A 19449-nucleotide genomic window follows, 5' to 3' on the forward strand; every position below is an offset into this window, starting at 1 on the left:
TAGAACCGCCCGGACTCGGGACCCTCGATATTGAAGCTGCGCCTCAGATTGTGGAAGGATAGAGGGATCGGGGTGGGGACCTTTACCGGAATGGAGGCGGCAGTTCACGGCTCGGAGTCCGGCTCGGGGACCGACCCGAGGGGGTTTTCGTCGCGGGCCGGAGGAGGTGAACGAAGAGGAGGAACATCCCAGTGGTCCAGAGGTAACCGGGACCACCCTGGGCTCAGCGGGCATCTCAGTGCCGGGGGGACCCCACGGTCGCAGCCCTCGGACAGCAGCGCAGCGCGGGTGGGGGCCCCCTTTGCTGCGGGGTGCAGGGAGGGGGGGACCCGCGCCGTGCGTGGGCGTGGACGGGGCGGCTGCGGGCGGGTCCGGCGCTGCGTGGGCCGGGTCCGGCGTGACCCACCGCGCACCGGGGGCTGCGGGGCCTCGGCGCTACCCGGGGAGGGGGGACCCCGGCGGGACCCCGGCGGCGGTCCCTGCCCGGAGCCGGAGCCGCTCCCGGCGGAGCGCAGAGCGGCGGGGCCGGTGCCGGGCCGGTGCGGGGTGCATGGCGGGGCTGCGGGCGCTCTGGCTGCTGGCGGCGGCGCTGGGGGCGGCGGGAGGACACCCGCAACCCTGCCGCGTCCCGGCCCCCCCCGGGCCCGGCATCGGTCCCGGCCCCGGAGCCACCGTGCGCCTCGGGGCTCTGCTGCCGCCCGCGCCCGCCCGCGCCCGGCTCCGCGCCGCGCTGGCCCGAGCCGCCGGTACCGGCCCCGGGGGCAGCCCCGGGGAGGTGACGCTGCCCCACAACCTCAGCCTGGAGGTGGTGGGGGGCGGCCCGGCAGCGCGGGACCCCGGTTCGCTGGCGCGGTGGCTGTGCGGAGCGCTGGCGGGGCGCGGCGTGGCCGCCGTCCTGGCGCTGCCCCGCTCTCGCCGGGAGCTGCTCCAGCTCGACTTCCTCGCCGCCGCCCTCCAGGTCCCCTTCGTCAGCATCCTGGACACCCGCTGGCCGCTGCCTTTCCGAGCGCAGGTGAGACCCGCAGCGTCGGCACTGCGCGGGGACGCAGCTCCCGTCCCCGCTCCCGTCCCTGCTCGCCGGCTCCGTCCTTGCTCTCGTCACGGCTCTGTCCGTGCTCCTGTCCTGATCCCCGTCCCGGATCCATACCAGCTCTATCCCGACCCCCGTCACTACTCCGTACCGGTTCTATTCCGCGGGTCCTTCTGCCGGCTCTGACTTGCCTCCGATCCCGATCCTGATCCCGGCTCCGATTCCAACTCCAATTCCGAATTCCAACCACTCATCTTTGCTGCATCCCGACTACCTCCGGGCTCCATCCCGGCTCTGTTCTCCCTGTCTTCTCTCCGACCCCAGCCCCACACCATCCTCATTCCCACTTCTATCCTGCCTCTACCCCAGCCTCATCCTGTGCCCCATCCTGGCTCTGTCTCCCATCACAGCTCTATTCCAGCCCCCTCTGGCCCTCATTCCAGCCCTATCCTGGCTCTACCCCAGCTCCCATCTCAGCTCTCTCCTGGCCCCTCGCCCAGCTCTATCCCAAACCCAATTCCAGCTTTCAGTCCAAGGTAAGTTCCCTGGCTCCTCTGGAAGCCCTGCAGCCCTCAGCCCGAGTCCCCACTCCATTCTGTCTCCAGAAGGGCTCTGGGATGTGTCCTGGCAGTGGATCCCAGACAGGAACTGGGCAGGGAGTGTGGGATGACCTCAGGGCAGGTGGGCCCAAGTCTGGCGCTTCCTCTGGGCTGTTCCTGTGGGAGGGGGCACAGCCATGACCCTTGTGTGTCGACAGAGCCCCTTCCACTTCCACATGGACCGGCAGAGCTCACCGGAGATGCTGGTGGATGTGCTGGTGAGCGTCCTGCAGGCCAACGACTGGCAGGAAACCAGCCTGGTGCTCTGCCACCCCTGGGACGTCGACGGCTTCCTCGACCTCTGGGCCCAACATTCCCAGCTCTTCCTCCGCACTGTCCTGGACCTGGGCTACCTGGATGAGGCCAGGGCCACCCGCTACCTGCAGCAGCACGGGGATCGTGTCAGGGCCCTCTCCAGCCCAGTGCTGATGCTGGGCTGTGACCTGCACCGTGCTCGGCTCGTCTTCCAGACAGCCGAGGAGTTGGGGCTGCCACCGCAGGAATTCCACTGGATGCTGGGCTTCCCACTCAGCGCCAGTGAGCTGCAGACTGAGGGCCTGCCCCCAGGGCTGCTGGCCTTCGGGGAGGTCAGCCGGCCACCGCTGGAGCTCTTTGTGCAGGACATGGTGGGACTGGTATCCCAGGCCATTGCCCAAGCTGCCCGCGGCCGCTCCGACCCCGCAGAGCTGCAGAGCACGGGCAACTGCAATGAGAGGCACCGGGCAGGCGGCGAGTCTCCAGGGCTCCTCCTTGCCCGGTAAGGGGGTGCTGGGGGCTCCTCTTTTCCCACATCCTGGCTCTGTAGTATTGGGGTGCATGGGAGGGTTCTGCACCAGACCCAGGATGGGGTAAGGGCAGAGCCAGGGGACCCCTGGGCTCAGGGCAGTGCTGTCCCCAGTGTGTGCAGCCACCACCATGGGGCTCAGCCCCCCAGGACACAGCTAGCGCTGCACAGGGGGGACATGTCACTTCAGATCTCCTTAACACTGCCCAAGCACGGTCACTCTATAAATATTAATAACACTTGGCCCTAGCAGCACAGCGAGCTGCGGGGCACCGCAGCAGGGCCGGATCCTGCTGCTCCTCCTTGACCTTGTCCCTGCCTGGATCGGGCACATCCCACTCCCAGCTCCCAGCCTCATCCCTTGGTCCCAGCTGATCCAGAAGACTGGAACAGTGAAACCCTTTCCTTGGCAGGTTCCTGGCCAACACGTCCTTCCACGGCCAGACCGGGCTGGTGCGTGTGGAGAACACAGCTTTGGTGAGGCCGGAGCAGCAATTCCGTGTCTGGAGTCTGCGTAGAGACTTGCAGGGCGTCCCCACCTGGATGACAGTGGGCACCTGGAGCCACGGCAAGCTGGAGCTGGAAGAAGGCATGTGGCAGAGCCAGCGGCAGCGCACGAGCCCCAGCGAGGCAGCTGAGGGGGCCCGCACACGGCTGCGGGTGGTGACGTTGGTGGAGCACCCCTTCGTCTTCACCAGGGAGGTGGATGAAGAAGGGAACTGCCCGGCCGGACAGCTCTGCCTGGACCCCGGCACAAACGACTCGGCTGTGCTGGATGCCCTCTTTGAGAAGATTGGCAACGGCAACGGCTCAGTGCCACGGGCGTACAAGAAATGCTGCTATGGGTACTGCATCGACCTGCTGGAGAAGCTGGCCGAGGACATGGCCTTTGATTTTGAGCTCTACATCGTGGGTGATGGGAAATACGGGGCCTGGAAGAATGGGCGCTGGACGGGACTGGTGGGGGACCTGCTCAGTGGCACAGCCCACATGGCCGTCACCTCCTTCAGCATCAACTCGGTGCGGAGTAAAGTCATCGATTTCACCAGCCCCTTCTTCTCCACCAGCCTGGGCATCCTGGTGAGGACCAAGGACACGGCATCACCCATCGGGGCTTTCATGTGGCCCCTGCACTGGACCATGTGGGTGGGCATCTTTGTGGCACTGCACATGACCGCACTCTTCCTCACCCTCTACGAGTGGAAGAGCCCCTATGGAATGACCCCCCACGGCCGCAACCGCATGAAGATCTTCTCCTACTCCTCAGCCCTCAACCTCTGCTATGCCATCCTCTTTGGGCGCACTGTCTCCAGCAAGACGCCCAAGTGCTGCACCGGCCGCTTCCTCATGAACCTCTGGGCCATCTTCTGCCTCCTGGTGCTCTCCAGCTACACGGCCAACCTGGCAGCTGTCATGGTGGGGGACAAGACCTTCGAGGAGCTCTCGGGCATCCATGACCCAAAGGTGGGCAAGTATCCAGCTGCTTCAGATGGGCTGGGAGAGGGCTGAAGGCCAGGGAAGAGGCTGAGGGGGGCCCTGTCTTTCCTTCTGCACCTTCCTCCTTCTCTCCAGCCCCAGTTCTGCATCTTGGCCCCTTCCTAAGAGTGCAGATCTTTGAGACCCGCAGAAAGCTTTGTGTGTGTGTCCCGCTGGTGTTTAATCCCAGCCTCAGCTCCAGGCAGGGGGGAAGTGGGCTGAATTCATGTTGAGGCTGCTCTTGGTGAAGTTCTTTCCCAGACACCCCCAAGAGCTGCTGCACCTCTGGGGCTGCCCAGACACCCTGCCTGGGACTCAGGGCTGGGGTCACATCCCCAGGGAGTGGGGACACATTCCTGGGGCCAGGGGTGCTGATGCTCTGGTGCCTCCTTCCAGCTCCATCACCCCTCACAGGGCTTCCGCTTTGGCACAGTGTGGGAGAGCAGTGCTGAGGAGTACATCAAGAAGAGTTTCCCCGAGATGCACGAGTACATGCGGCGTTACAACGTCCCCACCACCCCTGATGGCGTCACCATGCTCAAGTGAGGGACAGGGAGAGCATGAGGGGGTCCTCCCCACCTTTTACCCCTCCCAGGGCCATGGAGCCTGTGCACCCCCCACTCCATGCACACGAGCCCCCCATCTCTGGGAGGGGTGTCGGGCTGGGGAGATGCTAGGCAAGGGGGGAGCAGCCCTTCCCTGAGCATGCCCCGATGTTGGTACAGGACAGAGCCCGCCAAGCTCAACGCCTTCATCATGGACAAATCGTTGCTGGATTATGAGGTCTCCATCGACTCCGACTGCAAACTGCTCACTGTGGGCAAACCCTTTGCCATCGAAGGTTTGAGGGGGCTGTGGTGGGAAGGGGGTTCCACTGAGTGTGTGCGATCAGGCTGGGGTCATGCTCTGCCACAGGCACACAGGGTGGGGAGGTGCCCTCCTCTGTGGCGGGCAGTGGGGGCTGTTACCCCCTGTCCCAGCACTGCCCCTCTCTCCCCTCCTCACCGGGGCCAGGCTATGGCATCGGCCTCCCCCAGAACTCACCGCTGACCTCCAACGTCTCTGAGTTCATCAGCCGCTACAAGTCCTCGGGGTTCATCGATCTCCTGCACGACAAGTGGTACAAGATGGTGCCCTGCGGCAAACGCGTCTTCGCCGTCACTGAGGTGCGTTGGCCCCTCGGCTCGGGGGGGCTCTGGGGTCTGATATCCCCTGCAGCCCAGCTCACAGCCCCTGCTCTCCTCAGACCCTGCAGATGGGCATCTACCACTTCTCGGGGCTGTTCGTGCTGCTGTGCATCGGGCTGAGCGGCTCCCTCCTCACCTCGCTGGGCGAGCACATCTTCTACCGCCTCGTCCTGCCCCGCATCCGGCGCAAGAAGAAATTCAACTACTGGCTGCACACGAGCCAGGTGGGGCCAGGAGAAGGGGCTCACACAGCGCCCCAAAGACCCCTAACCCCATGTGGCTGCTCCCTCTTAAACTGTACCACCTCTGCCCTTCTCCAGCACTGGACCACCACCCCTCGTTTAACCCCTGAACCATCACCTCCAGACCATCACCCTCCAATTAATCCCCAGCCTGTTAACCTCCAGACCATCACCCTCCAACTCACTCTTGCCGTGTTCCCCACAGAAAATCCATCGAGCTCTGAATATGGGCATGGAGGAGCGGAAGAGCCAGCAGCTGAAGCTGGAGCAGAGGTACAGCTGGGACTGGGAGCCTGCCCTGCCCTCCTCCTCCTCCTCCCTGTGGCCAGCCAGAGTTCTGCGGGGCTGCAGAGGGATCCCACAGCAGGCAGATCCCAATTCAGCCCTCCCCACACAGGTGCGAGCCCCAGCCGAGGTCGGCACCGGCGGCAGCACAGCCCTGGAGCGCCCTGCGGAAGGAGGCGCGGCGGGTGCGCTTCCAGCTGGACAAAGCCCGCCCCGAGGCTGAGGGGTCCCCGCGGCAGCCCGGGAACGGGCGGCCACCGCAGCCCCTGGACAGAGCAGCCGGTGAGAACGAGCTCCGGGAGCTGGAGGAGAAGATCCAGGAGATGCGGGACCAGCTGCGCGCGGCGCTGCTGAGGAAGAGCGAGCTGGTGTCCGTGCTGGGCACCACCAAAGGCGGCCGGCCACTGCCCGCCTCACTGGCCACCGAGGAAGACCGGGAGGAGAGGTGAGGTGGGGGACAGGGACCCCCCAAAACATCCCAGGACAGGCTGCTCTGCCGGGGTGGGGCAGGGCGGGGCACCCGCTCCTCCGGCTCAGAGGGGAAGGAAAAAAGGTCGGCGGGATGTCCTGGGGCTGCCCCACCTCTGGGGCCTTTGTCTCTTCTCCCCGTCCCTTCTGCTGGCAGTGGGGCTTTGAAGGGCCAGGAGGTTCTTCTTGGGGTGAGAGGTCCCCGCGGTGCTTGGACAAAGCTCAGCCCCACGCCCCCGCTCTGTTTTTACGCCACATAAATAAAGACGACAAAGGAAGACGAAGTCTGCTTTTCCTCTTCCCCAAATGCAGCCAGGGCTGGCTGAGAGTAACCCTTCCCCTTTCCCTCCTTCCTCCGCAGGCCCAGCTCAGCCCCACCGCAGGACGGCCGTGATTAGGAGGAGGAGGCAGAGGAAGCTCCCACATGGACGGGGCAGGACAGGCCGAGACCCGAACCTCCCTCTGGAGATGCAGCTCCAGGGCGGCAAACCCGGGCTGATCCCAGAGCCACCGCAAAGCAGAACCGGAGCCTTCCCCGGCCGGAGGGTGAGCGGGACAGGCTGCGGCTCAGGGCTCTGCCCGCCCCTGAGGATAAGGAAGAGCCCCCCATCCCACTACGGGCGGCTGTGGAAGGAGCCGGAGCCCGGCAGCCCCTCCCCTGGCACGGAGGCTGCCCAGCACCACCGAGCACGGCCGGGACAGGGTTGGTGCTCAGCCCTCTGCCCTGCCACGGCCCCTGCACACCGCAAGGGGACAGACGGTGACACCCCAGGACGGCAGGAGGAGACACCCCCACGACTGAGCATTCACCTCACTGCATCCCCTGCCCCCAGGACTCCCACTCGTCAGCCCAGCACAGCCGTGGGCAGGGCACGGGGCAGTGCTGCAGGAGCTGTTAAGAGATAATATTTATTATTATATACAAACACATTTTGTACATTAATTAAATAGAATGAACTCTACTCTTCATTCATCAAATCATTTGGTTTGGTGTCCCCCCCTTCCCTCCCACCCACTCCTCTGAAAAGCCTACGGTCATTCCCGGCACTCCAGAGGGCTGGGAGCCAGCTGGCCACAAGGCCCCTTCTCAGGAGTGCTGGCAGCAGCAAGATTTGACCTGCTGGTCACAGCAGGGTCCTCCCTGCCCGGGAACAGCACCACAGCTGCTCCAGGCAAAAAAGAAAAACAAAAAAGGGGCACCCAGGTGGGAAAGGCAGAGGGGTGAAGAGGGGGCTCTGAGCCCCCCCGTGTTGACAAGGTAACACTGAAACGCACGGAGCCCTCCGAGAGGGATGGACTCCAGACACTGCTCAGCCATAGGGGGACAACACTGAACTCGGGGACATCTGTGCAGGGACCCAGCTGTCCCCAAGAGCTGGGTGCCCACAAGTCCCTGCCCTGCCCCACCATGGCTCTCCCAGAGCTTCATCCCGTCTCACTGTTCTACCTCCCTGCACAAAACCTCCTTCCAGGACATCCTGGCATGGATCTGGCCCATGCAGGGGTCCACAGGCAGCCCCCCAGCTCAGCCTCTTGGCAGAGGGGTCAGGCTCTGCCAGCCTCACCTCCACTGCCAGGAAAACATGGGAAAACCAGCTGAAATGTCTTGGCTTTAGTATTTTGGTTTTATGCTAAACCAGCTCATGCAACACTCCAGGCAATGAGAAGCCACTTTCTCCTCCGGGATGGGGCTGATCCTAAACACAGACGTGTCCCATGGGAGGGACAAGGCACTGGAAAGCAGCTGCCTCACCCAGAGCAGAGCTGTGCAGGACAGAACTGCTGCCCTTGCCTCACATCTCTCCAGACACCCATTGCAGCACTCCAAGCATCACTCTTGGCTCCTGGGATGGCAGCTCCCACCTGGACACAGCACCTTCCACCTTCCAACCCACCCACCAAGGGAAGTTTAAGGACAGAAAAAAGGGGGCTGAACTGCAGCTTTCTGCTTTGGTTGTGCCCTGGCCTGGGCAGACTTTGTGCCTGGGGAAGGTAAAAGCTCCTCCTCCCCTCAAGAGCAGGAAAGGTGACCAGGATTTGCCTCTGTGGCTCTCCCACAGGGGCTGGACACACTCTGCCTGTTCTATGCGCTCCTACTCTAACCACAAAGCTGCCATGCCTGTGGCCTGTCCCAGGTCAGCTCCCACCTGGGATCAGCACCCAGACTGCAAATACAGCTGCACGGGCAAAGCCGGGGATTGGGGACAAGGAAAAGGCAGGGAACGAGTGGGGCAGGGTGGGAACAGGTGGCTGGCTCACCTGTGGCCTCAGAGGAGTCCTGGAGCCGTGTGGGCCAGGGGACCAAACCCCACCATCCTTCCCACAGCCCCCCATGCCTTTCCTAGCGGAGGAAGGTCATTGCAGCCCTGCTCTGTCCCAGCTGCTCCAGCTCTGCTCAGAGGGATCCATGGGTTAAGGATGATGGTGAAGTGAGAAATAGTAACAAACAAAATCCAAATGCCTTCCCAGCAGTCCAGAGTGACAGCAACGGGGCTCAGGACAGGTTCCTGGAGCTTGGCTCTGAGCTGGGCGTTCTCTCTGCTGGTGCTGGGCAGGGGCTGCTCTCGCCCCGGTCCTCCAAACCTCTGTCCTGGTCACTGTCCCCCCCCGAGGCTGGCAGGGGCTCTGCCATGCTGCTGCTGCCCGTGCAGTTTTTGCCACTGGGTTTTGCTCGGCTGTCTGAGCCCTCGAGAGCCTCAGTCTGCTTGGGAAGGGTGGGGCTGGGGACTGCCCCCTCCTGCAGAGGGGCGAGGGGTGCAGCCCCAGCAGCGGGGGGAGCATCTGCTGCAGCCACCACGGACGTTGAGGTGACCTCGATGGTGATGGAGCCCACGGCCGTCTCCGGGTGGTCGCTGCTGACCCTGATGCGGGCGACCAACCCCGAGGCGGTGGCCGCCTCCTGAGGGGTCCCGTTGGCCACGGCTTCGTGCACCACGGTGGGCTCCAGCAGGGTGCTGCTCAGGTCAGACAGGAACGAGGCCTCTGTCACGATGGCAGCCGTCTCGGCCACCCAGTTCAGGTCACTGCCCACGGAGGCGGCGGCGGCGGCGATGACGCTGGAGGCCTCGCCAGGGCTCAGGGCGGCCGGGCCGCTGCCCTCCCCGGGGGGCCCGGTGGCCAGCGGGGCTCGGCGGCCCCCGGCCTCGACTGGGGCAGCCGTGGTGTTGTTGTTGAGGTTGTCCTGCAGCGTGGTCTGGGTGCCCTGCCCGACCTGCTGGTTCTGCAGCAGCATCTCCTGGATCCGGATCTGCTGCAGGATGGCTGGCAGCTCGTAGTGGTGGAAGAAGTAAATCATCGAGTGCTGGTGGAGGAAAGGGAAAGGCATCACCCTGGCTCACAGGCCACCACATCCCGAGAAAACCAAACTGCTCCTGAAGAATCCAGCTGCTCTGACACCCAGAAGGTCAGCAGCAAGTTTGGAAAGATTTATCCCTTCCACTATGACTACTCCAAGCTGCTTTACAGTTTCTCTCTGAAGACAGGCAACTGAGTACAGCTCTTCACTTTCAAAGACTGGGAAAAGAGGGATGACAGCATTCCTCTGGCCCATCCTCTGTTCCCTGCCCCCACCCTGCAGCAGGTCAACAACCAAAGACACCCAACAGGTACGCTTGATCCAGGATATCAGACAACAGCTTGGAGCTGGTCCCACCAGCTCACAGGACAGACTTAAACAGCTCACTGGACAGACTTGAACAGCTACTCTGAAAGGCAGACCCTCCCCAGGATTTATTCCAGAAGGACAGGACAGAAATCCTTTCCAACACCCATGTGGTTATTGTCAGTCCCATGGCTGGACTGGAGGCAGCAATCCAAACATCCCCTCTTCCACAGCCTCATTCTGCTGCTCCATTTCCAAACCAGGCTTAATTCCATCTCTTACAGAAATAAGGATCCCTCCTCCAACCCAGGTTGAGAGGAAGTTTGACAAAGCCACCCAAGATGCAGCAGCGCTCCAGGGACTCACCTGGATGAAGAGCCAGGAGGTGACAAGTGCCAGGCTGCTGTACTGCCCGTTGAAGCGGTAGTGGTAGGCGTAGAAGGCAAAGTGGTACAGGTAGAAGAATCTGGACAAGAAGGCAAGAAAAATCAGGAAAAATGTGAGCTCCCTTCTCCTCCCAACACCAGCCTGAGCTAAGGCATTTCTCATGGGGTGACACAGACTCATTAACAGATAATTAGAGTTGCCTGTCTATGAACAGGACAAAGCAAGAGGCTGAGGTGATTCCAAAGTGATTCCAAGATCCAGGCCCAAACCCAGAGTGGAGAAATTGCACTTTGGACCCTGTGACATGTGGGGCAGCTCCCAAGCAGCCACATAAATAATACCCTTAGGAATGGAGGCTGTTGTGCCTGGGGGTGCTGGGAAGGACTCAGAGCAGCTGGGGGAGGACAGGCACAGGAAATGTGGCCACAGCCAGCCCTTACCTGAGCCAGTGCCTCTTGCTGGTGTTGGTGTGGCAGCAGATCGCGTCGTACTGGTCCGCCAACCACACGATGAGGATGATGTAGAATGCGGTTGTGGTGTCATTGAAGAATTCAGACATTATGGCCTCCATACCTGGTGACAGAGGGGACATCAGAACGTGGCAGGGCATGGGAAGGGGTCCTCTGTCACCTCAGAGCAGGGTTGTGACTGCACCTGCCCAGGGCAGGTAACTGGGCTCTGCTTATGGCAGCAGCTACAGCCAAGAATGTTCTGCCTGCCACGTCCCATAGATCTGCATTCCACAGCACAGACTTCCGGAGGTTTTGCTGCTTTTTAAATTAAAATTGTACAAATGCAACGTGGCCACAGAGTGCCAGTCTGCAACGACACAGTCTCCAGGGACAGACACAGCTTTGGATTCTGGGATTTCCCAACAAACTGCTGCTTTTCTAGGGGACCCAGAAGGACAATGGAGCTCACTGTGCCATCAAATTCCAGAGCCTTCTGCCTTGTGACGAGCAGCCACAGTAACCACCTGCCGCGGCCAGCTTGGAACAGGGAATTAGACTTCCCACAGATCCCAGAGGGATGTGCTGCAGACACAAGCAGTGAGGCAAGTCCTTACCGACCAGAGCCAGGATGACAGTGAGGAGTGGAGCAGCAGGGAACGCAATGGTCATGTTCATCTCCAGCATCTGTAACAGGTCAACTGCAAGAGGGAAAACACACTGAGGCACGGAGAGAATGGAGGGCCACAGAAACCTCCACCCCACAGCTCTGCCTGCTCAGAGCAGCCACATCATCTTTCCCCAGCCAACACATCTCAGGACAGAGAACAGCTCCGGCAAGTGCAGTGACTGGGAGCCAGGAGGATGTACTCCCTGTGCAGCTACAGGTAGGACCCTTCTAAATTGGAACTAATGATCCTCAAGGTCCTCCCAACCCAAACCTGCTGTGACTCTACAACACCCTGTGCTGGAGCAGGCACAGTGCCCAGCACAACCCAAACCCCTCAGCCAGTCCTTACCAATGAAGACAAAGATCTGATGGTGTGAGTACCGCAGCAGCATCGAGACAGAGAGAGTCTGGAACAGGATAGAGAAAGGGAGGCAGATTAGAGCCCCACGGGTGCAGGGAGTCACTTGGAATCGCAGTGCGGCAGAGGCCCGGGCGAGCCTGGGCTTGCACATCCCACATTCATTAGCAGGAGCTGTGCAGAGCCATTTCCCAAAGAGTAATTAGAGCTTCAAAAACAGCAATTAATCTCTGCGCTGCTGCAGAGGAACAGACAGTAAGGGATTTGTTTGTAAAGGGACCAATCCCGAATGTTTGCGCTGGGGCCACACCAACCCACAGAGCTGGGAGCAGGGATTCTCCTGTCCTCCATCCCGCTCCTCCCGCAGATTCCAGCACCTCCCTGCACTCAGTTCCTTGTCAGTGCCCACAGTGTGACTGTGCACAGACCTGCCCCATGGGTGGGACAGCCACACACAAAGAGACAGTCACCCACACCCACCCCAGACAATAAACACGGGGTAGTTATGGCTTGGGATCTTGTCTGATGTGTATCTGAGAACACCTTGTCTCACACATCGGCACTTGGTTTATCTTGATCACTCCTGGTAAATCAGTCTGGGCTGTTCTTAAAAGTCTCAGAGGACAAATGTCTGCATCCTGTACTGACAGCTGGAGTGTTTTACAGACACTTAGAAATTAACAGCAGCTTCCTTTTGACAACAAAAACAACAGGGCATTTTAGGTCATGTCTTCTGTTCATTTCACTGGTGGACTTCAGAAACTATAAAAAAGAAACCCCAAATAAACAAAAACATGCCCCATCCTCCACCAACTACACTTTAAAAGCAGATGAGAGCTCTGCTGTAACACCAACCACTCCCTGCCCAGCACCAGGCTGAATCCAGGCACTGCCCAGCTCACAGTGACTTACAAAGATGACCATGATGACGAAGGCTGCCAGGTAGGACGTCCTGGCCATCCACATGCTGACAAAGCGATAATGCTCCCCAGACACCACGTTGCGAAGGAAACCTGGAGGAAAAGCACAAACACAAGCTCAGTGTGATTAAGCCACAGACTAAGAACCAAGCTCCAGTGCCTGCTAAAGAAACAGGATTTGGAGCAAATCCTCAGGACAGCACTCATTGTCATGCAGGGCACTGAGGCGGAAGGAAATCACGTTTCCAGACACCTCTCCCCTCCTGCCTCTCTCATTTTGTCCTTGACAGTAACACAGAGAGCTGCTCCCTGCATTACAGATTAATCAATAGTCAGAAGATGATAGTCAGGCAAGCACAGAACAAACACCCACTGCTCCAAGCAGCTGCTGCTGAGACTCCCCCAGGCCTTACCTTTGTTCTCCTCGTTTTCAGCTAAAGCTTTGACACTCGACATCAGGATGTCATCGTAGCCCAGGAACTCGTCCAGCAGCAGGCGGCTGAACCTGTCCCCAAAGCACTGATCCCTGGTAGGATCTAGAGAGAACACAAAAACGCTTTCACGCTGCTCACACCTGGAGCCACAAAGGCACAAAGTGAGGGATACTTGTGCCAGCAGAGCTGCATCTGCATGTGGACCTGGGGCAGTGAAACCAAACTTGGGAGAACTGGGAGAGAAAATCTCACCCCCTGATAGATCCAGCCACACTAAAGTGCAAATGGCAGTCGGGCCTTAAGGGTTCTCAGGGATGTCACACTCTGTGCTGGCACAGACACAAAGGGAATTTGCCCTCTAGGCTTTGCCTATCTCCAGGGCTCACCCTGACTGCCTATTACTGCACAGGAAAGATGTTTAACCCCCATCCAGCTCCGCTTCAGCTTGAGTAGGAGGAAGTGACAAGCTCCCCTGATTGCTGCGCTAACAGATACAGAGGCTCACAGGCACGAGAAGATCTGAGGCTGTGTTCCTGACTTGGACAGGTTTTAACAGAGCAAATACCAGGAGAAGAGAACACTGTTCAGGGAAATGACCTGCTGGTGTTCACAGCAGCACAGCAGCACACACAGTGTGACAGATCTGTGAGCACCATCCCCAGCATCTGCATGGTAGCTCTGGCCACTAGTCTCTAACCCTGCTACTCCACACTGAGCCCAGAGCTTCAGCCAGGGAGAGAGCTCTTCTCTGCTCCATGTGGGAAAACTGTGCTGGGCATGACATCAGGGCTCACTGAACCAGGCTCCACCATTTCAGAAAGCTCCTCCTGAAAAGCTGTGACCTACTAAAGGCAGACAAGGCTGCACACAGCAGCTCTCCTGCGTGGGAAGTGAGCACAACAAGCTTCAGGAAGAGTTCCCAGAGATGGTGTGGAGGTCTCTGCACCACAGGTACCCACCCCTGAGGCCCCTGCCCTGCCTGGGCTGCCTCCCACTCACCCAGGGTGACCACCATGACGGGGATGCTGAGGCGCTGCCGCGTGCTCTGGGACAGGCGCAGGAAGCCGTATTCCAGAGAGTATTCCACGATGTACTCTTCCTGTGGCCACACTGGGAGAGAGACACAGGGAGACAGGGAGACTCAACACCCACATCTGCAAACAGCCAGCACGAAGAAACAGTCCCTCTGGGTTCCCTCCCTCCCATCACATTCTTGAAAAGGGAACTGGTTGTAAACAGAGGCTCCAGGCTTCCCTCAACTAATTAAACATAAATCAATACAAACTCTTTGGAATTACAGCCCATTCCCATAACATTAGCCCTTAATGTGGGACTTCTGGGAAAGCTTCAGGGCAGCAGTTCCAAGCTCTGCACAGAGCCTGCCCACATCTTTGCCTGGCAAGCCTAGAGCCACTTGTTCTTGCTCTGTTCAATTTCTGCTTCCCATGTTGTTCGGGAACCAGCAGGAAAATCCACTTTACACCTGCTGAACACCAAGTAAAAGCTCCAGAGGCAAGAGCCCTGCACTTCCCAGGGGACTGAGGTCACTGCTGCAATTACATGTCAGAACTGAAGGCAGCAGCAATTACAGCTTTCCCAAAAACTGGTGGTGCCTGAAGTTTCCCCAGTTTAGTTTTTTCTTTTTTCCAAGAAAGGTTCTGAAGAGATGTTTTTTTGCTACATCATCTCTGAAAGGACAAAACCTCCCGCTAAGCCAGAGCCAAGCAATTTAATCCCTGCTCTTTCAGACTGCCAGGGTGTCTCTCCAGGAGGGGGGAGGCAGCTGTCAGGCAGCTCTCAGCACCACAGTGACAGTTAAAGGGACACAAGAACTGAAGAGAGACACACCTGACCCAGCACTGTCAGAGATCCCCTGATCCCGTTACTGGGCAGCAAACACAGGCTGGGCTGTTGTGTTTGTCTTTTGTTTCCATTATAAACAGTTTTAAGCTCAAAAGGAAATCAAGGGTTTAAATATCAACAATTACTTCCTTTGTATAATAAAATATTTCTTTCATGGTGAAATATTCTGACTAAACAAAATTCCGTGCACTGAGAAGACAGAAAACCTGGAAAAAACCCAATGAAATCAGGTATTCGGGACTGAGTTAAAGATGTGAATTTTGTAACTAATCTGGGAAACAGCCTGTTCTCTTCCTCTCCTTTTCTGGAGTGTTTCCAACCAGGCATTCAGCAAAACAAGGGACTTCCCACCAGTGCCCCAGCCCAGCACAACGTGACTCTTCTCAGAACCAGGGCACCAGCAATAAAAGCCTTGCACCAAAAACATTTACTGCTCTCTGGTCTTAATGACCTTTCATTCAGGACTAATGAGCTCTGGATGAGCATCAAGCAAATCCACTGCAAGACCAAGGAATAGGACAGTGTCCAGTCTCATCCCCCTCCACAGCCATAACCCCAGTGTGTCTGCAGAGCAAAGAATTCCAGCCTTCACACAGGGACAACAGTGTGGCAAATGAGGCCAACTTCTTGCAAATTTTGTGGGAAAAAAACAAAGAATCCAAGTCCAGATCTCCATTTTAAGATAAATATTCCTTAGTAGATTTCCTACCTTAACCCTTGGAAACAGAAGTTTTTCCACACTGGAATTCCATTTTAAGTAATACAAAGCTACTAAATCTCCCTCTGGAGTTTACAAGGCCTGAGCAGCTTAGGTCAGGCAGGAAAAGGGTGGGATAAGGCCAGGGAACATCCGAACGGAACAGCAGTGCTGTATCGCAATCCACCAAAACCCGCTGGGTGGCTTTCAGGATTAATTAATTGTAGCAAATTGGCTGCTCCAAGTGCTGGTGTTGGCTTAGCACCCAGAACACAGCCCAAACCCTGCTCATGCTAGAAGGAATGCTGCTGCCAGGATATCCCTGTGGATTTCAGGGGACAGTGAATGGACCAAAACAGGGGTTTCAGGCTTATCTGAGATACCTGACACTGATCACCACAGGCACCTGCCAGGCTAAGGGCCTTCGTTCACCTGTGGTTGATCTGAGGCCTCTTGGCCTGGCAAAGTTTCTAACCCAGCCTCCCCCAACCCCAGGGCAGAGCTTGCTGGGGGTCTGCTGTTAGTACTGACAGGACTATCCCCAGGTAAACACATCGGGAAGACATTTAAGGTCACTGTGCAGGTGCCCCAAGGAGCCAGGACAGGATGTGTGGGGAGGATGATGACGGGAGGAAGGAGGAGCACAGGTAGCAGTGAAGGTGTGATTACCTGCTCGGGCTAGCATCTCAAACTCGGACACAGTCTCCCGCAGAGGCTGCATACCTTTAGTGGCTGCGTCACTAAACGAGAACTCCTGGCTGTCGTTGTGGGGCAGCTCAGTGCTGCTCACCCGGGATGGCTTGAGGAACACCTTGGGCTCGATATCCAGCTCAAACTGTTGGAAAACCACAGTAGGGAAAGCCACATCAGCAGCCTCTTCACCACTCACCTGCCATGTTCTCTCTATTCACACAAAGGCCTCCCACCCCCAAAACGACATTTTCTCTAGCTTTCTTCTCTGTGTTAAACCATCAGAGGCCAATGTGGGGACTCAGGAGCAGCCAAGGAACAGGCTTTGTTTCCAGGAGACCAATGGATCACACAGAGACTTCACTTCCAACCAAGACTTCTCCCCAGCGTACGCTGGAAGCACGTCCTTACCTTGATGGAGCTGTTTTCAAACATATCCACAGTCATTTCTTCCTCTTCCTCCTCCTCTTCCTCAGCTGTGGACTCAACCACCATTCCCGGGAACTTCTCAACCCCACAGAACTGCAGGAAGATGGGGGCCCGACTGGAGTTGCGCTGGATTTCCACCCGCAGGATCCCGTCGCGGGGCCACTTATCCCGCACGTGCTCCAGGCAGTTGATGGGAGAGCGGGAGAAGGCGATGTGGATGTAGGCCAGGATGAAGAGCACAAAGAGAGCCTAAAGGGCAGGAGACAAGGCAGAGACTGTGAGACCCCCTAGTTATCACCAGCTCTTCTCTGCCAGTGAATAATTTGGGTGAGTGGACTGGCAAGTGGACAAGAGTTTTGATGCTTCTCTGCATCGACAACGCAGCAGCAAAACCTTGGCAGTTCCAGCAGGGAACACACCAAAGGCATCAGGAACCAGCTGTTGCTGCTCACGAGAGGTGACACTGACAGCCTTCTGAAAGCACAGGCCCTGCATTCAACAGCATCCCCAAAACTGACCACACACAGCATCAGTGTGGGATGAGGCCACAAGGCACACTGAAGGAAATGGAAACACGTCCGGGCCCTCCAACCCTTCCCTCCTTAGCACAAGGAGTTTCCTGCTGAAACCTAGAGAAACCTTTGTAAACGCAGAATAAAGCAAACTCTAAGCAAATCCAACCCACCCCTGGGCAGGATGACCCAAACTCACAGCAGAGCCGTTATGCCAAAGAACAGGTCCTGCCTCAGGGAGGCTGAGCTGGCTCTCGAGGCCGAGTGCACGGAACACCACAGCTCCCCGCCCTGCCTCCATCTCAGGAACAGCCATAAACCACAGCAAAGCTGGGTGGACTAAAAGAACTTGTTCCCTGGAGTGAAGAGAGATGTCCAAAGTTCAGAGCTCTGAGCACAGCTGGCACGGCGAGCGGCACTGCTGGGCTCAGGCCTCCCTCCCCAGCTCTGTCCTCACCAGCCCCGCCGTCCTGACCTATTTGTGACAAACAAAACAGCCTGGTAAACATCACTCTGCAGAGGAGCTGCACTGAGAGATGTGAGGGAAGATAAAGCAGAGCCACCTCCCCGGTTGCAGGAGCCAAAGAAGAGCCAGGGGCAATTCCAGGGCTCGAGATGGAAATGTGGGGTCTCACTTCCCTCCTGCCAGCAGCTGCAGGAGAGCTGGGAGTAGGCTGCTGACCCCTGACCCTGCAGGCTGCTCTCCACAGAGCCCTGAGGAAGTTTTTACTTCCCTGGGAGAAGCTCTGATCAGAGGCAGATGCAACACAAACTGCTCCCAGCCACTCTGCCTGACCACTGCACCGTTAGCACTGTCCCTGTCCCAGCCAGTTTGCCAGAATATAGACATACAACTGGGAGAGGGAAACGGGATGTGAAAAGCCCAAACATCTCCTGAGAGAGCAGAAAACATATCTGTGCACCATGAGACAAGCTGTGCTGAATGTTTTCTTGCTGAATTGTAGAAACCTAGAGGAGTGTGCTGCTGTTGCCTGGCAAACAAAGCCCTTCCCCTTTCTCCAATTTCCCATCCAGAAAGCCGTGGAGCAGGATTTTACCTAAAGGCTGTCACCCCTGGACACTGACAGGCCCCTCTGGGAGGGTCCCCATCACCCAGCAGGCAGGTGGGGTCACCCCAGAGCACAGTGACACTTTCCCGGCACTGCTGAAAGAAACGGGGTTAGAACGGAGCTGTGCCTTAACTGCTTCCAGAAAAGACAAGACTCCAGCAAAACTCTAACAACCCAGCAGATCGTGTGGGAAATGTATCCAAAAAGTGAGATTGCTAGGGAACAGAAACTGAAACTTCTGCCTAGAGCCAGCCTGGTTGCCCAGCAAGCAGGCTCAGCGATTTCTTTTTGCTTTACAGACCTGGAAGAGCTCCAGAGTGCAGGAAACACCGGGACCACCATGGAGACTGATGGCTCCCTCACAGGAGGGGCCCACGGGAGCTCCGGGGACAGCGCGGTCCAAACACAGCCTTACCACCGCCGGCAGAGTCACGACTTTTTGTGTTCCTAATGAAATTCCTGCCCTCAGCCCGGCCGCGGGCTGGCAGGAGGAGCTGCCCCTCACCTTGAGAAGAACGAAGAACTCGAAGACGCGGCGGAAGGAGGGAGGGAAGAGGCGCGCGTAGGTCACTGCCATCTTGAAGAACAGCGCATGGAAGAGGCGGTCGCGCACGTTGATCAGGGGGTTCTGGTTGAGGTTGGGGTTGCGGACGCCCCGGTTGTTGCCGCCGGCGGCCCCGGCGTTGTTGGCCGGGTGGTGGTTGTTGGCGTTCGCCTGGTTCTCGGACATCCTGACGGCGGGGCTGGTGAGGGCTGGGCCCGAAAAGGCTGGTGCTCCTCCGCGGGCCGGGCTGGGGCCGGGCCGGCACTGCCTCTGTTCCCCTCCCCGGCCCCTGCCCGGCGCAGACGCCTCGGGGCGGCGACGGGTCAGGCCCAACGGGTCAGGCCTGGGCACTCAGCGGGGCCCGGGAGCTGCGCGGCCGGAGCAGATACAACAGGGACGCGGCTGCCGGGATGTCCCCGTGGCCATGGGGGACCCTCGGCGGGGCGGAACGGTGCGGCGCGGCCCGGGGGCGGCGAACGGCTCAGCTGTCCCGGCGCAGTCCCGTCCCGTCCCGTCCCGTCCCTCAGCGCTCCGCCGCCATTTTCCTCCGCCGGCTACGGCGGCTCACGCGCGTGCGCGCGCACGCGCGCCCGGGGCACGACGGGACAGTGGAGGACACGCTCCGGCCCTGCCCCGCCTCCATGCAAATATGGAGAATCCCGCCATGCACCGCGAGGAGTCGGCAATTCCGGGCGGGCGTTCTGCCGAGAAAAGGCAAAAAAATTCAATAAAGAGGAAGATTTAGAAGAGTAAA

General features: G+C 58.7%; 2 protein-coding genes across 3 annotated transcripts; one reads left to right on the forward strand and one right to left on the reverse strand.

Moving 5' to 3' along the window:
- The first annotated feature begins 550 nt into the window (after positions 1-550).
- GRIN3B (glutamate ionotropic receptor NMDA type subunit 3B) lies at positions 551-7028 on the forward strand. Its single transcript, XM_066205809.1, has 10 exons — positions 551-1012; positions 1788-2386; positions 2827-3877; positions 4286-4431; positions 4615-4730; positions 4904-5055; positions 5136-5300; positions 5524-5591; positions 5716-6048; positions 6433-7028. Exons 1-10 carry the CDS (start codon positions 551-553, stop codon positions 6467-6469), a joined length of 3129 nt encoding a protein of 1042 aa, XP_066061906.1. The 3' UTR covers positions 6470-7028.
- On the reverse strand, positions 6777-19298 carry TMEM259 (transmembrane protein 259). 2 transcript variants are annotated; one of them, XM_066205830.1, is made up of 11 exons: positions 18657-19298; positions 16552-16818; positions 16120-16285; positions 13890-14000; positions 12870-12992; positions 12449-12549; positions 11528-11585; positions 11126-11209; positions 10500-10632; positions 10039-10138; positions 6777-9372 (listed from the first exon to the last, which is right to left on the reverse strand). In XM_066205830.1, exons 1-11 carry the CDS (start codon positions 18879-18881, stop codon positions 8566-8568), a joined length of 2175 nt encoding a protein of 724 aa, XP_066061927.1. In that variant the 5' UTR covers positions 18882-19298; the 3' UTR covers positions 6777-8565. The 2 variants fall into 2 exon arrangements, with proteins under 2 accessions (XP_066061927.1, XP_066061928.1); XM_066205831.1 differs by having other exon boundaries at positions 6778-9372; positions 16174-16285; positions 18657-19297.
- Between the last annotated feature and the right edge of the window lie 151 nt (positions 19299-19449).

The sequence above is a fragment of the Chamaea fasciata genome, unplaced genomic scaffold (assembly GCF_029207755.1).
Source record: "Chamaea fasciata isolate MVZ Bird 193981 ecotype frontalis unplaced genomic scaffold, bChaFas1.0.hap1 SCAF_28, whole genome shotgun sequence".
Taxonomy (NCBI): domain Eukaryota; kingdom Metazoa; phylum Chordata; class Aves; order Passeriformes; family Sylviidae; genus Chamaea; species Chamaea fasciata.

Excerpts from the sequence above, each read along its gene's own strand:
- GRIN3B (XM_066205809.1), top strand. The coding sequence starts at position 551 with ATGGCGGGGCTGCGGGCGCTCTGGCTGCTGGCGGCGGCGCTGGGGGCG. Across the intron at positions 5,056-5,135 it reads GCGTCTTCGCCGTCACTGAG|ACCCTGCAGATGGGCATCTA; the intron begins GTGCGTTGGCCC and ends TGCTCTCCTCAG. Across the intron at positions 5,592-5,715 it reads CAGCTGAAGCTGGAGCAGAG|GTGCGAGCCCCAGCCGAGGT; the intron begins GTACAGCTGGGA and ends CTCCCCACACAG.
- TMEM259 (XM_066205830.1), bottom strand. The coding sequence starts at position 18,881 with ATGTCCGAGAACCAGGCGAACGCCAACAACCACCACCCGGCCAACAAC. Across the intron at positions 10,633-11,125 it reads TGTCATCCTGGCTCTGGTCG|GTATGGAGGCCATAATGTCT; the intron begins GTAAGGACTTGC and ends CTCTGTCACCAG. Across the intron at positions 9,373-10,038 it reads CCTCCTGGCTCTTCATCCAG|CACTCGATGATTTACTTCTT; the intron begins GTGAGTCCCTGG and ends TTCCTCCACCAG.